This window comes from Nerophis ophidion, linkage group LG02 (assembly GCF_033978795.1).
Source record: "Nerophis ophidion isolate RoL-2023_Sa linkage group LG02, RoL_Noph_v1.0, whole genome shotgun sequence".
Classification (NCBI taxonomy): domain Eukaryota; kingdom Metazoa; phylum Chordata; class Actinopteri; order Syngnathiformes; family Syngnathidae; genus Nerophis; species Nerophis ophidion.
In genome coordinates, this window is record NC_084612.1 from 22995993 (window position 1) to 23010843 (window position 14851).

General features: G+C 39.1%; 1 protein-coding gene across 1 annotated transcript; it reads left to right on the forward strand.

Annotated features, from left to right (window-relative positions):
- The first annotated feature begins 931 nt into the window (after positions 1–931).
- On the forward strand, positions 932–14750 carry LOC133538120 (saccharopine dehydrogenase-like oxidoreductase). Its single transcript, XM_061879454.1, has 12 exons — positions 932–1249; positions 5333–5445; positions 5863–5943; positions 7628–7757; positions 10454–10503; positions 10590–10720; positions 10798–10915; positions 13218–13337; positions 13416–13472; positions 13540–13651; positions 13747–13828; positions 14024–14750. Exons 1-12 carry the CDS (start codon positions 1051–1053, stop codon positions 14112–14114), a joined length of 1284 nt encoding a protein of 427 aa, XP_061735438.1. The 5' UTR covers positions 932–1050; the 3' UTR covers positions 14115–14750.
- The last annotated feature ends 101 nt before the right edge of the window (positions 14751–14851 follow it).

Consider the following 14851-nt stretch of genomic DNA (forward strand, 5'->3'; position numbering starts at 1 on the left):
AAATGTCCTACCCTCCTTACAAAAATGGCAACATCTATGGTTGTTAAATATGTTTAATTTCAAAATGCTTAGTTGTACAACAACCATCAAAAGTTTTTGTATTTCAATCTGTGGAGTGAAACTATGGAATGGTTTGAATTTGGAGTTAAAGCAATGTCCAAACATAAAGCAGTTTAAAAATAAGTACAGGTACATGGTATTCCAGAGGCACAGAGATGAAGAAGGGCTTTGATATTGGGTTTCTTGTGTTACAAAAGAGTTTGGGGCTGCCCATTGAGGCACTGGTACTGCTGTTTTGGCATGATACCATTTCCATGAGCACTTGTGGTAATGGTGTGGCTATGTATGTGTGTAGTGTGCATATATATGTATATTTTTTATCATTTATGTATATACAAGTTCATTAAGTTTGTACATAAAGTGAACAGGTAATTCTAGCTCAGAGTAATTTATGATTTAAAGAAAAGGGGCGGATTAAAGAAGTGTATACTTCTTTTCACTCCTTTTCAAATATGTGAGAAAAAAAGAAAAGTCCAATGCTCATATTTTTTTTATTCGCCATTGTTTTCATTTTGTTATAATGGCTGCTAAGGCTATAGCACTGTATTGGATCATGCTTGCTCTTGTTTTGTGTGTGTGTGTGTGTGTGTGTTTTGTTTTTTTTGCATATTTGAAAAAAATATATATCAATCAATCAATTAATCAATAATAGGTTGTAATGGACATCACTATCCAAAAAAACTTGTTCTGGAAACTTCGCCTAATATTTTCCGATTTCCAAGATGTCAGTGAATACAACATAAAAAAGAGGATGTTACTTATTATACGTCATGCGTTTTTCATTTTTTTTTTTTTTTTTGCTAAATGTCGTGACGTTTTTTTTTTTCAATGCTTGGGCGTAAGCGAAGTGGGAGTGATGTGACGATAGGAGGAGCTTTCCTGCTTAAATCCAACAGTCGTCCGCCCTCCTTGCTCTCTCTGCTTCCGGGTAGAAAGGCGCAGGTGTTGCGGTGTAGCTCTCATCACACCTCAAGCTTGTCTGCCGTCGACATGGCGAGTGTTCGTACTTCATCCAGCAGGCCTTACCACCTCGTCGTCTTCGGAGCCTCGGGCTTCACAGGGCAGTTCGTGGTGGAAGAGGTGGCCCGGACCGCGTCGGAGGCTCCGCGAGGGAATCTCAAGTGGGCTGTGGCCGGGAGGAGTAAGCAGAAGTTGGAGCAAGTTCTGGAGCAGGCCGCCTCGGTTCTCGGTTTGTAGCTAAAGCTGACGAGGCAGATTAATACCCCTTTGTTTAGCTATTGATTTATGTTTAGCGATAATTAAGTTAGGTTCAAATTGAATTGGAGTCATTGAAGAATAAATGCCTTTACCTTTATCCAAGTCCACTGATAACATAAAGTGTTGTTTTGGAGCCTGGACTCCAAAGTACAGTACAGTGCAATCGAAATTGCAACAGTATTATGTGCAAATATAAAGATTGCAATACACATACCATAGATGCATGCATAAATTCACTAAATTAACTAAGTCTGCATTGCAGATATTTTCCAGGCAGATGATGGTATCCATGCAACATTCTAAACATGGAAAGTGAAGTCCATCACTAGATTAGAACCTGGGAACATTTCTGTGATCCTGACAGTTACCACAGGATTATGATGGCTATGTTTAATTCCCCCCCTCCCCCAACCCTCCTGTTTGTCTTTGTCTTTTGGGATTGTGCAACAGCTGATGGAACATACCAGATCATTGTCCAATTCCACACACACACAGTCACACAGTTTTAACGTCCATCCATTTTTTACCGCTTATTCCCCTCTGGGGTTGCGTGGTGGGGGGGTGCTGGTGCCTATCTCAGCTAGAATCAGACGGAAGGCGGCGTACACCCTGGACAAGTCGCCACCTCATCGCAATGCCAACACAGATAGACAGACAACATTCCCACTCACATTCACACACTAGGGCCAATTTAGTGTTGCCAATCAACTCATACCCAGGTATATGTCTTTTGGAGGTGGGAGGAAGCCGGAGGGAACCCACACATTCACAGGGAGGACATGCAAACTCCACACAGAAAGATCCAGAGCCCGGGATTAAACCCTGACTACTCGGGACCTTTGTATTGTGAGGCAGACGCACTAACCCCTCTGCCACGGTGAAGCCCCAGTTTTAACGTGTAAACAGTATTTTTTAAGAGTGCACATAATTGCTCAGACACAAATACGACAGACAGATATGGTATTCATTTTATTCTATCTTCTTAAGGGACACTAGGATCAAAAGGGAACTTGGTTATACTTTAGAGCAGTGGTCCCCAACTACCGGCCCGGGGCCGTGACTCATTTGCTACCGGGCCGCAAAGAAACATTAAGTAATTTATAAAAGACTGCATTTTCTCCTACTTAACTTTCACCTGTCCCACCAGCCACAACGATAAGCTTGTTTATCGATGAACAATAAAACTCCTTATAGGAAGCTGCCATTTGTTATATTTGTTATAACTTTGTGACGTGATACAATGCACATTAATGAACATATAAAATATAAATGCGACAGATTGTAGCCAAATGCTGATTTGCATCTGCATCTCATTGCAAAGAAACAAGCCCAGGGCTCCCACTAATTCGGCGTTATAGTTAGTTGTATTTTTCATGCGCTTATTTTTGCTGTATTTATCTGGCAAAGCCGGTCCCTAAAAACAATGCTGACATTAAACCGGTCCGTGGTGCAAAAAAGGTTGGGGACCACTGCTTTAGAGTACGGTGACGGTGTGGCTCGGTTGGTAGAGCGTCCGTGCCAGCAACTTGAGGGTTCCCGGTTCAATCGCCAGGTTCTGTTACAAGCAAGACACATCACCCTTGCTCCTGATGGGTCGTGGTCAGGGCCTTGCATGGCATCTCTTGCCATCAGTGTGTAAATGGCTGAATGTGAGTACCTTGACGGTCGAAAAGCGCTATACAAATAGAACCCATTTACAGTGAGCGAGTGCTTAACTCGGGGGTCAGCAACATGCGGCTCTAGAGCGGCGCAATGGTGGCTCCATGGAACTTTTTCAAAAATGTATGGAAATGCGGAGAAAAATATATTTTTTGTTGTAATATGGTTTCTGTAGGACAAAAAACACAAACCTTCCTATTTGTTAGAAAGCCCACAGTTTAATGTTTGTGTTTATGCTTCACTGATGAGTATTTGGCGAGCACCGTTTTGTCCTACTAATTTCAACGGCCCATGAACTCACCGTTGTGTGGACTTTGACTCAACAGTTTGTTCACATGTACAACTTACTCCGACGCTGCCACAGAAAGATGTTTTATGCCACTCCTTTTTCTCATTGTGTCCACAAAAAGTTTTATACTGTGCATGAATGCACAAATGTGAGCTTTGTCAATATTATTGACTTGTTATGGAGTGCTAATCAGGCATATTTTTTCCCTGTATGACTTCAAGCTAATCAATGTTAACATGCTATTTAGGCTAGCTGTATGTACATATTGCATCATTATGCCTCGTTTGAAGGTATATTTGAGCTCATTTAATTTCCTTTACTTATGTCCTCTGTGTATTTAGTTTATTTTTCCATGTTTCATGACACATTATCTCTATGTAATATTGACTGCATTTCTGATAGTTGTTAGTGTGCCATGTTGTTCCAGACCACAGCAAACGTTACCCAGCTTGCAAATATTGTAATAAATCCATTAGAAGAAGACAGCCTGTTGTTTCCTTTAACTTGGACACACACACTGCTCTACCTTTGGTAATTCTACGACAGTCATTTCCAGGAGTTATCTCAGCCTATGAGAAGTTTTACTAATGTTTTCTAATGTTGTAAAATTGTGTAGAGTAAATATAGAATTTAATATTGGTGTCAACAAAGATTTGTGTCATTCTGCAAGATATTGTCATTTTGATAATAAGCTAATATCGCTAATTATCCACTTACATCATGTGTTGCCATCATTAGAACACTTATATAAGACTTTACATTTTTTGCGGCTCCTGGCAGATTACTTTTTTGTATTTTTGGTCCAATATGGACCAATTTCAACATTTTGGGATGCCGACCCTTTGCAAACAAATATCTCAAATAAAATTAAAATCAATTTAACAGTACTTGGCCACCGAAACAGTACACTACCCTGTGACAAGCCTTGCCATTTAAAAAGAACATCCAACTTTGAGATGAAACATCCAGCCATTTTTTTTCTACCACTTGTCCCCCTTTTGTATGAAAAATAATACAATTTGAATGTAGTACACACAACTACAGTACTGAAGTTTCATGTAGTAAGGTAATAATAATGTACAGTATTTACATTGGAAAGTGGACTTCTTCAGTATCTTCCTCAAACTGCTTCTCGTTCAAGCACACCATTTGCAGCTTTTCCATATTTTCATGGATAAATGTCCGCCATTGATTTATTATTTTAACTTCCCCCTGCTTTGGTATGCTGCAGACTAGTAGTGCTGCGCTTGTCGACTTGACACTTGGTCATGTTTTTGATGGAGGTTTTTAATTCAATGAAGCTCAGCACTCCTTCACACAAACTTTCTCCGTTCCAATGGTTGAAAACAAAATTTGTCGATATTTAGCGATAAGCCAATGATAAGACCAGTAAGACCAGAGGTATTGGTGGGATCTAACATGGTTCACTGTGACATTTCCTACACCCAGCAAAAAACAGCGAGGCGTGTAACTCAAATGTTTTGCTTGTATACCAATTAGCCGACAGACAGCTCTTATCTCAAAACACTCTTAAGTTGAGGTACTACTGTAAAAAAAATTCCTATCCACATAAAATGTGCCAGTATTCTCTAAATATCTTGTGTACACCACAAACAGTACACTGACTACTATTAAGCTACACTTCCTTTTCTATAGTATTGTCCCTTGAGAAGATATACTGTAGTAAAAATGGTTAAATTAAATGGTAAATGGGTTGTACTTGTATAGTGCTTTTCTACCTTCAAGGTACTCAAAGCGCTTTGACACTACTTCCACATTCACACACTGATGGAGGGAGCTGCCATACAAGGCGCTGAGCTGCCATACAAGGCGCTAACCAGCACCCATCAGGAGCAAGGGTGAAGTGTCTTGCTCAAGGACACAACGGACGTGAAAAGGTTGTTACTAGGTAGGGATTGAACCAGGGTCCCTCGGGTTACGCTTGGCCACTCTCCCAACTGCGCCACGCCGTCCCTTTGCCAGTGTACTTGCGTTTGTGAGACGCTGTATTTGTTGAGCCTTTTTGCTTTTGCACTGTCAACACTTGTTACAGATGTTAGATTTTTAAATAGCATTTTTATGAAAAAAACACCTCTCTCGTTGCAGGGAAGCCCGAACTGAGGACCGGAGTGGACATAATTGTCGCAGATGTGGAAGAACCCGACTCGCTGGCGGCCATGTGCAAGCAGGCTGTCATTGTTCTCAACTGTGTGGGGCCTGTAAGTAAACCCCAAAAATCATTTTGAGATTAAAAAAAAAAAAATACATTTTAAAGAAAAAAAGGGGTTTCTTCATTGAGTGACACACATTTCCATCAGTTTTGACTAACCTATTCACTAATTTGAATGCGTGTGTCTTGCTGTTTTGCACACTGCAACATTTATTTATTTACACAATGAAGGCTATAGACTGACCACACACAAAAGCGGGTTGTGTGCAGCAATGCTGCTTTGCATCTGGTGATACATTCAAGTTTGTTTCAAACACCACCAAACTTCAAATGTTTATATATTTAAGCATGAATAGTGGTGTACAATAAATAGTATCTTGTTGTGGAAATATTTCAGAACAGACTTGTTTCCTAAAGCCAGATGAATGAATGTATCTAATTAATGGGTTTGTTTGTGTGTTTACAGTACAGGTTTTTTGGTGAACCCGTTGTCAAAGCCTGTGTGGAGAATGGAGCCCATCATCTTGACATCTCTGGAGAACCTCAGGTAATGCTCTGCCTTTTTTTGATTTGTCTCACCCAATTTATGAGTGGACTGAGGCTCATATTAGACATCTTATATAACTGCCAAATCAAGTAGTGAGGTTTCTGGAAAAAGCATCCGGCTGTGCTCAAATTCACTTTTCAGATTGATTAAGCAACAACTCGGTTATATACTGTATGGTTCATATCATAAAACCGTTACTATTAATCGGATCATAAATTACTACGGTAAGGACCTGATTAACTAAGATCTAAATACCTTGTGCTAAACAGCCTTTAAAATCTATAAAGTAGTGAGCGTGTTGCATGTGATCTACTAACACTTCATGTGCAATTGAAAAGTGGTGAAGACCACCTTATTTAAATGAGGACTTTGCGTCTACTATACAGTAAGCGGCATCACCACAGAGACACTCCTTTACTGCACATGACCAGGCTCTTACCTGCGGCGTTTTGCTATATTTTTAAATAACGGACACCTACCACTTTTGATGGGTAATTTTAGAAGCAGTCGTGCAGAGTGTCCCCATTGATACCATTTTTATGTATTTTATTTTTTTACCGGTGAAGGGAGGGAGTCTGCAGTACTGTGCTCAAGATGCAAAAAGTGCATACTTCAGGAAGTTGTTATAGTATAGTATGGTATTAATATATATTCTATGTGAAAAAACAAACGTCATTAAAAAATATAACATGACACCAAAACACATCCATTGAATTAGTTTTAAATCAGCCCCTTATCTCTTCTAGCAGCTATGAAATTATAAACGGATTTTGCAGAACACACCATGTGTCTAATATTTATTTTTATTTTTGACTGTCCGAATATGATGAAATGTACACGTAGGACACAGGATTCTCCATGTGTCTTAGCAGCAGGAGCACTCCTTGCTCACAGCCAAATGTGGAACTGTCCGTTTGCGCATCCTTTTCAAACATGTTAAATAAAATGCAAAATAGTGCTCGCTAAATGGTCACGGGTGCATAGGCTGTAAATATATTTGCCTTTTTTGTCCTCCCAGTATTGTGGGTGTTTTGATGATCAGTATGTATTCTGCTTATTAATGACGCCATAGACACACAATGCATTGCATGCCTCACTCTCCTCACTTAAAAGATACATTCCAATGTGCACATGTTTAGTAGATCAGATTTGTCTGTGCTATAAAGTTTGCACATGTTTTAGTACACGCAAAAACCTTTAGTAAATCAGGCCCTAAGTGTTTGAAGCTGGTTTGAAAAGTAACCTCCTGTGCTACTTTCGGTTAAATTATTTCCATTCATTCATTTTTTATTGCTTAACCTCTGCAAGGATTGGTGAGGTGGGTTTAACCCTAGACTAGTCACAAGTCAGTCACAAAACCATTGTAATTGAGTTTTGCCCACCTGCATGTCGTCCTACTGATCTCTACAGATTTTAGAGCATTGTTGTTATTATTACCAACATGCAGCTTTTCAGTCATTTATTAAATTACTCCTCACTTAAACTCATGGCAGCACTTTTTTCTGCAGCTGGTGTTCCAACAATCACCCTACTAAATGTGTCCTTAGGGAATGTGAAGAGGGACGACGTAAAATTAAATTTGAAAAATTGATTCTCAACATTATACTTCCAGATGACCGCACAAATAAGAAGGAAGAGACTGTCGGCATTCATGTGGTGAACTGTTCCACTTGTTTGTGTGCAGTTCCTGGAAGGCATGCAACTCAACTACCACAACCAGGCATCTGATAAAGGCGTGTACATCATAGGGAGCTGTGGATTTGACTCTATTCCTGCAGACATGGGGGTCCTGTACACCAGAGAACAGTTTAAGGGTATGTTGTAGGGATGTCCCCATCAACATCTTTGGCTTCCACTTGCGATACAATTTTTTTGTCTCAAATTTGATTGGATTTCGAGTCCTGGTCCAATACTTTGACAATAGATTATAGAACTGAAAATGTTTTGTAGCGTGTATGTAAAGTACAACCAATAACACATTTTTTAAAGTTTATCTTATTAAATGTAGAATGCGCCAGTATTGTAAAGCAGATGATGTAATAAACGTGGTATCGAATGGTACATACACATTTTTTAAACAATATAAAGTTGCTAATCCACAATAACTAAACAAAAGCAATAACTACGATTGGCTCCCATTTAAATCATTTGGCTTTTGCCCCCAAAGCCTTCCTGTTTATACAGAGACTTACTTTCTAATTTTGTAAACAAAAAACCCAAAGAAATATTTTGCAATAACAACGAAAAGAAAAATATCAATCTAATCACTCTAGTATCGTGTATCTACTGATAGTATACTAGGTATCTCGTAGAGGAGTGGGAGATAACAGTTTTTTAAATACATCACAATTCGGACATTGACATTAACTAATCAATTTCAAAATTGCCTATCGATTTATTGTTAATAAAGTGATGTAGATAGTTCTAAAATTTGTCTGACTGCAGCGAGCCACCTCACAGAGAGATCCGACCGGTTCCTTTGTAATAGGCACACATTTTCATTCATTTAAAAAAATTATGGGAATTAATCCGACTGTTTCTTATGACAAATGCACTGTCTCTAAAAGTTGCAAGACATGAGCGCTTATTTAGTAAAATTAAATACAAAACTTCATCAATGTTCAATTTCTTTTAGTCTTCCAGTGATAAAAATACTTGGAAGAAACTACAAACCCCGTTTCCATATGAGTTGGGAAATTGTGTTAGATGTAAATATTAACGGAATACAATGATTTGCAAATCCTTTTCAACACATATTCAGTTGAATATGCTACAAAGACAACATATTTGATCTTCAAACTGATAACAATTTTTTTTTTTTTTTGCAAATAATCATTAACTTTAGAATTTAATGCCAGCAACACGTGACAAAGAGGTTGGGAAAGGGAGTAATAAATACTGATAAAGTTGAGGAATTGTCATCAAACACTTATTTGGAACATCCCACAGGTGTGCAGGCTAATTGGGAACAGGTGGGTGCCATGATTGGGAATAAAAGCAGCTTCCATGAAATGCTAAGTAATTCACAAACAAGGATGGGGTGAGGGTCACAAATTTGTAAGCAAATTTTCGAACAGTTTTGGAACAACGTTTCTCAACGAGCTATTGCAAGGAATTTAGGGGTTTTACCATCCATTGTCCGTAAAATCATCAAAAGTTTCAGAGAACATGGAGAAATCACTGCACGTAAGCGATGATCTTAGACTTTTGATCCCTCAGGCGGTACTGCAAAGAATATCACCACATGGGCTCAGGAACACTTCGAAAAACCACTGTCACTAACTAGAGTTGGTTGCTACATCTGTAAGTGCAAGTTAAAACTCTGCTATGCAAAGCAAAACCCATTTATCAACAACACCAAGGAATGCCTCCTGCTTCGCTGAGCCCGAGCTCATCTAAGATGGACTGATGCAAAGTGGAAAAGTGTTCTGTGGTCTGACGAGTCCACATTTCAAATTATATTTGGAAATGGTGGACGTGGTGTCCTCCGGAACAAAGAGGAAAATAACCATCCGGATTGTTATAGGCGCAAAGTTCAAAAGCATATGTGATGGTATGGGGGTGTATTAGTGCCCAAGGCATGGGTAACTTACACATCTGTGAAGGCACCATTAATGCCGAATGGTCCATACAGGTTTTAGAGCAACATATGTTGTCATCCAAGCAAAGTTATGATGGACGCCCCTGCTTATTTCAGCAAGGCAATGCCAAGCCACGTGTTACAACAGCGTGGTTTCATAGTAAAAGAGTGCGGGTACTTTCCTGGCCCGCCTGCAGTCCAGACCTGTCTCCCATCGAAAATGCATGGCCTGTTATGAAGCGTAAAATACGACAGCGGAGACCCCAGACTGTAGAACGACTAAAGCTCAACATAAAACAAGAATGAGAAATAATTTCACTTTCAAAGCTTCAACAATTAGTTTCCTCAGTTCCCAAACGTTTATTGAGTGTTGTTAAAAGAAAATGTGATGTAACACAGTGGTGAACATGCCCTTTCCCAACTACTTTGGCACGTGTTGCAGCCATGAAATTTTAAGTTAATTATTATTTGCAAAAAAAAAATTAAGTTTGAGTTTGAACATCAAATATCTTGTCTTTGTAGTGCATTCAACTGAATATAGGTTGAAAAGGATTTGCAAATCATTGTATTCTGTTTATATTTACATCTAACACAATTTCCCAACTCATATGGAAACGGGGTTGGTAAGAAAACATAGTTAATTTTCCACCACGGTGGTGAGGATTAGTATCTTGGAAGCTGCTGCGCACTGTGTTCAGACAATGCGTTGAGTGCAGTTTGCGCCCAATTTCAAGTCGGTGATCTGGCAAGACCGCATACACCTGAAATTCATGGAACCCCTGCATTTTGTGTGGAATTGTAATTGTTTTTCTTAGTGTGCCATGAAAGTACTGGTCACAGCTGCAGTAAAGATCAGCTAGGGACATCTCTAGTATGTTGACATGGTTTGTATGATTGTGGCTGACACTATTTGAAATATGTTGTCTGCAGGGACTCTTACTGCAGTGGAGAGCTTCCTGACCGTCAAGGCTGGCCCTGAGGTATGTGATAAGGCTGCAGAGGGCAAGTCGACGGAAAACTTTTGCTCCCCTTGACTATACAGTACCCGTTTGTCCTCTTCTGTCAGGGAGGATGCATCCATGATGGCACGTGGCAGTCGGCCATCTACGGATTCGCAGACAGCCACAAGCTTCAAAGTCTTCGGAGGAAGTTTAATTACAAACCTTTGCCCTCTGTGGGCACCAAGCTGAAACGCAGGTATAGTCCAAATATTTAGGCTTTACTGTGACATACATCTTAATACAAAAGTGCATCATCAAAATGTACTTGTGTAGGGGTTCGCTGTTCTTCAGCAATGAGATCCAGCAGTACTCGATGCCCTTCATGGGTTCTGATCCATCTGTTATTAAGAGAACACAGCGCTTCCTGGTGGAGGAACATCAGGCCAGTCCGGTCAGTGTATTCATGTGCTTCTAGAACACAGGTATCCAACAGGTAGCTCGTCATCTGATTTTGTGCAGCTCACAAAAGGGACAAATAATATTTGTCTTAGTATTTTTATAATTCATTGAAGCAAAATATCACAAAGACAATGAGTGCACTGTTTTGAGTAGAGGTCTTCTTTGTAAATAAGGTACAATTGAAATGTAAAAACAATAAAAATAGTAGAGATGTCTGATAATGGCTTTTTTACTGATATCCTATATTCCAACTTTGTTCACAACCGATATATACAGTCGTGGAATTAACACATTATTGTGCCTAATTTTGTTGTGATGCCCCGCTGGATACATAAAACAATGTAACAAGATTTTCCAAAATAAATCAACTCAAGTTATGGAAAAAATGCCAACATGGCACTCTGCAATATTTATTATGGAAGTCACAAAGTAAATTTTTTTTTTACCATGCCTCAAAACAGCAGCTTGGAATTTGGGACATGCTCTCCCTGAGAGAGACTATGATTAGGTTGAGGTGGGGGGATAGCGGGGGGTGTATATTGTAGCGTCCCGGAAGAGTTAGTGCTGCAAAAGATTCTTGGTGTCTGTTCTGTTGTGTTAAGTTACGGTGCGGATGTTCTCCCGAAATGTGTTTTTCATTCTAGTTTGGTGTGGGTTCACAGTGTGGCGCATATTTGTAACAGTCTTAAGGTTGTTTATACGGCCACCCTCAGTGTGACCTGTATGGCTGTTGACTAAGTATGCATGGCATTCACTTGTGTTAAAAGCCGTAGACTGGGCCGGCATGCAAAGGCAGTGCCTTTAAGGTTTATTGGCGCTCTGTTCTACCTACGTCCGTGTACACAGCGAAGTTTAAAAAAGTAATCAATTTTACTTTTAGAAACCGATACCGATAATTTCCGATATTAGATTTTAAAGCATTTTATTGGTCGATAATATCGGGAGTCCGAAATATCAGACATCCCTAAAAAAAATAGTGCATTTGTCTTTTATTTTTTGGCAAAGTAGCTCCAATAGTGATTTAGGCCCCTTGTTCTAGACTCTCATTTATTTTGCAGCATTAGAATTACAAAGGCGCCTTAAAAGTCTGTTCCCATATTCAAATTTTCCAGTTGAAAATAACAGATATAACGTAAAAAGGGGAAAACAAGTTATTCTGCATTATAAAACTGTTACATAACCCACTCTTTGAAGACATGACAGAGTTTAAAGAAGCGAAAATGAAAGGGCTGTGAATCTTTGGGCACTGCACAATCCGATTCTATTCTTGGGGGTAACGATTCGATTCAAAACAGTAACATTGGGTGCCAGTTCTATGATTAGCTATATTCCTCCATAAAATATATTTACAGCTCTGATACATGTTTATTACTTAAAAAGAAAACAGTGTTGTTTAATAAAATTGTAACCAAACATTTAATAAAGTCAAATACATATAGGGCAACAATATAAGTATCCAACACTTCTCTGTTCTAAAGTAAATATTTCCAGCACATATGGGCATCTCAATCAACATGATTTGCCCAAGTAGCTAAACGGGACACATTAAAAAAAAAGTTTTCTTTTTTCTTAGTCAATGAAGAATTGTTACAAATAAAAATCATAAATCATTCAAAATTTGATTTTTTTTCACACCCCTAAGAGTTATGTATTATGCTTCTAACATTTTTAACAGTCATGCAAGTGTAAAAATAAGTTAACAGCTGCATAGTAAACCTTAGAAACTAAACCATGGACTACTTGCAGTGCAGATGCTTGATGCTTGTTCCTGGAAGTTAAGTCACTTCATCAATATAGCTGTCGATTATTGATGTTGAGATACACTAGCCATTTTGTACTAAGCAGCCAGGACAGACACCTGTATACTGCTTTCATTACTACAAGACCTAGATGTTGCTAAAAGTTAAACACCTTTCTTGTTTTGTGGTCATTTTCCCACCTTTCTGTCTTTGCCATGGTGGTATCCCAAAAAAACAAAAATATAAAACTAAGACTACATCCGCTCTGTCTAAAAGACCATATACAAAAATAATACATAAATACTTACCAATTAGGTCACCATGCTGTATGCATGCATGGCGAATGTTTTGTTATGATGCAGGCTGCAGTGGGCCACACACCTTGGGTTCACGTTCGCCTATGCTTAACAAATGGTACCTCTTCAGGTTTCATTGTACACTGACTTCAATTTTATCTTAATTATTTTTTGTGTAAGCTAGTGATTTTGAAGCGTCCAACACAGAACACTAGTAACAAAGTCACTGCATCCGCTGCTTTTCTGTCATTTTTCCCAGGTCCAATATGGCGCGTATGCGGGCATCGGTGGTATTGGCAATGTCATCAAATTGGTGTTTGCTGGCATGTTGTTCTGGCTCTTGGTCAAATTCAGTTTTGGACGTGACCTGCTCGCCAAGGTAAAGCGACAAATGTTTAAGTCTCCCGCATAGTAACTCAATAGTCCTGTCCTAATGCTAACATTGTTACTTTACCAGAATCCAGAGTTTTTCTCTTTTGGACTCTTCTCTAAGGCTGGGCCAACTCGGAAACAGGTGATTTGTATATCTGGAAGTCTTTTGTTGAGCTTGTAGAAAGTGTTGTAATACGTGTGTGTGTCAGATGGAAGCATCGTCATTCCGATTTGTCCTTTATGGAGAGGGATACACAGAGGGACTTGACCCCTCCCAGGGAAAACCTAATGGCAAGATTTGTACATTGGTTCAAGGACCAGGCAAGTGCAATTATTTTGTTTGGAAGAAAACTATTTATCTCCTTTGTTTTACTTGTCAGACACATATTGAAGGCAACTTTCTCTCTTCCGCTTAGAATGTGGTTATGTGGCCACACCCATTGCTATGGTGCAAGCTGCTCTCACCATCCTTAATGAAGCCTCAGACTTGCCCAAGAGGTGAGCCCTCCTAAAAATGCTGATTTACTAGTTTAAAGCGCTCACTCAGCGAAAACAATAGTGTAGATTTCACTGAATGTAATACTTTGTATGTGATGTTATTGAACAACCTTATTGCTATAGTGTGTGTGCATTTGTTTGGTATTTACATTGCTATGGAGCTGGGAATAAAATGTATTTTGTTTTCCCTCTTAGCGGAGGAGTGTACACACCAGGAGCTGCCTTTGCAAAAACCACCCTGATTGAGCGTCTCAACAAACATGGCATCAAGTTCTCTGTCATCTAAGGTTCCTGGTGTGATGCTGGACTTTAGGTTTTAGTTGAAGCACTAAATGAATAACACCTGGAATGTGTCCAACTTTAAAAAGTTCATGTATAATTGATTATATTAGATTAATATAACGACCTCTGTCTAATAATCCTCTTTGCACTTGCAGTACCTTTCTGCAGAATATATCACTACTAAGTGGCTGCTCACATGACCATGTAACAGCACAGTAATAAAAATACAATCCAGGTTTTGGTACTCATGCAATCATAATTACATTTAGTGTTAAATATACAGCAGCCTGCTAAGCACCATATAAGTAACAATGGCAAGGCAGTACAGTGTTTGCTATAGCAGCCTCATGTATGTGCGTCTGTATGCATGTACCAAACCTGCTTTTTAAGGCATGTTTTGATGGTTTTCGGGCTCCAATAATTAGAATATCACCTACTTTATTGCAGCACTTAGAACTCCACATCGAAAAACTCTTTTGTACCAGTTTTATTACTCGTGTTGACTGGAATTATATGAAACACAAGCCATTAGTCCAGACTTGTTTCTGACATTCAAGTATGAGCGTGATGTGCAAATAGAAATGGTTTGCTGCATTTGTTTTTGTGTGAGCCTTCTAAATAAAGCCAGCTACTGCATAAATATGTCTGTCATAATTCTTGGCACTACCTTCAAATATTTAAATTGGAAGCATCATGATATCTTTAATCAACTGGATATTTTCAAACTATTCTTCTTGATAG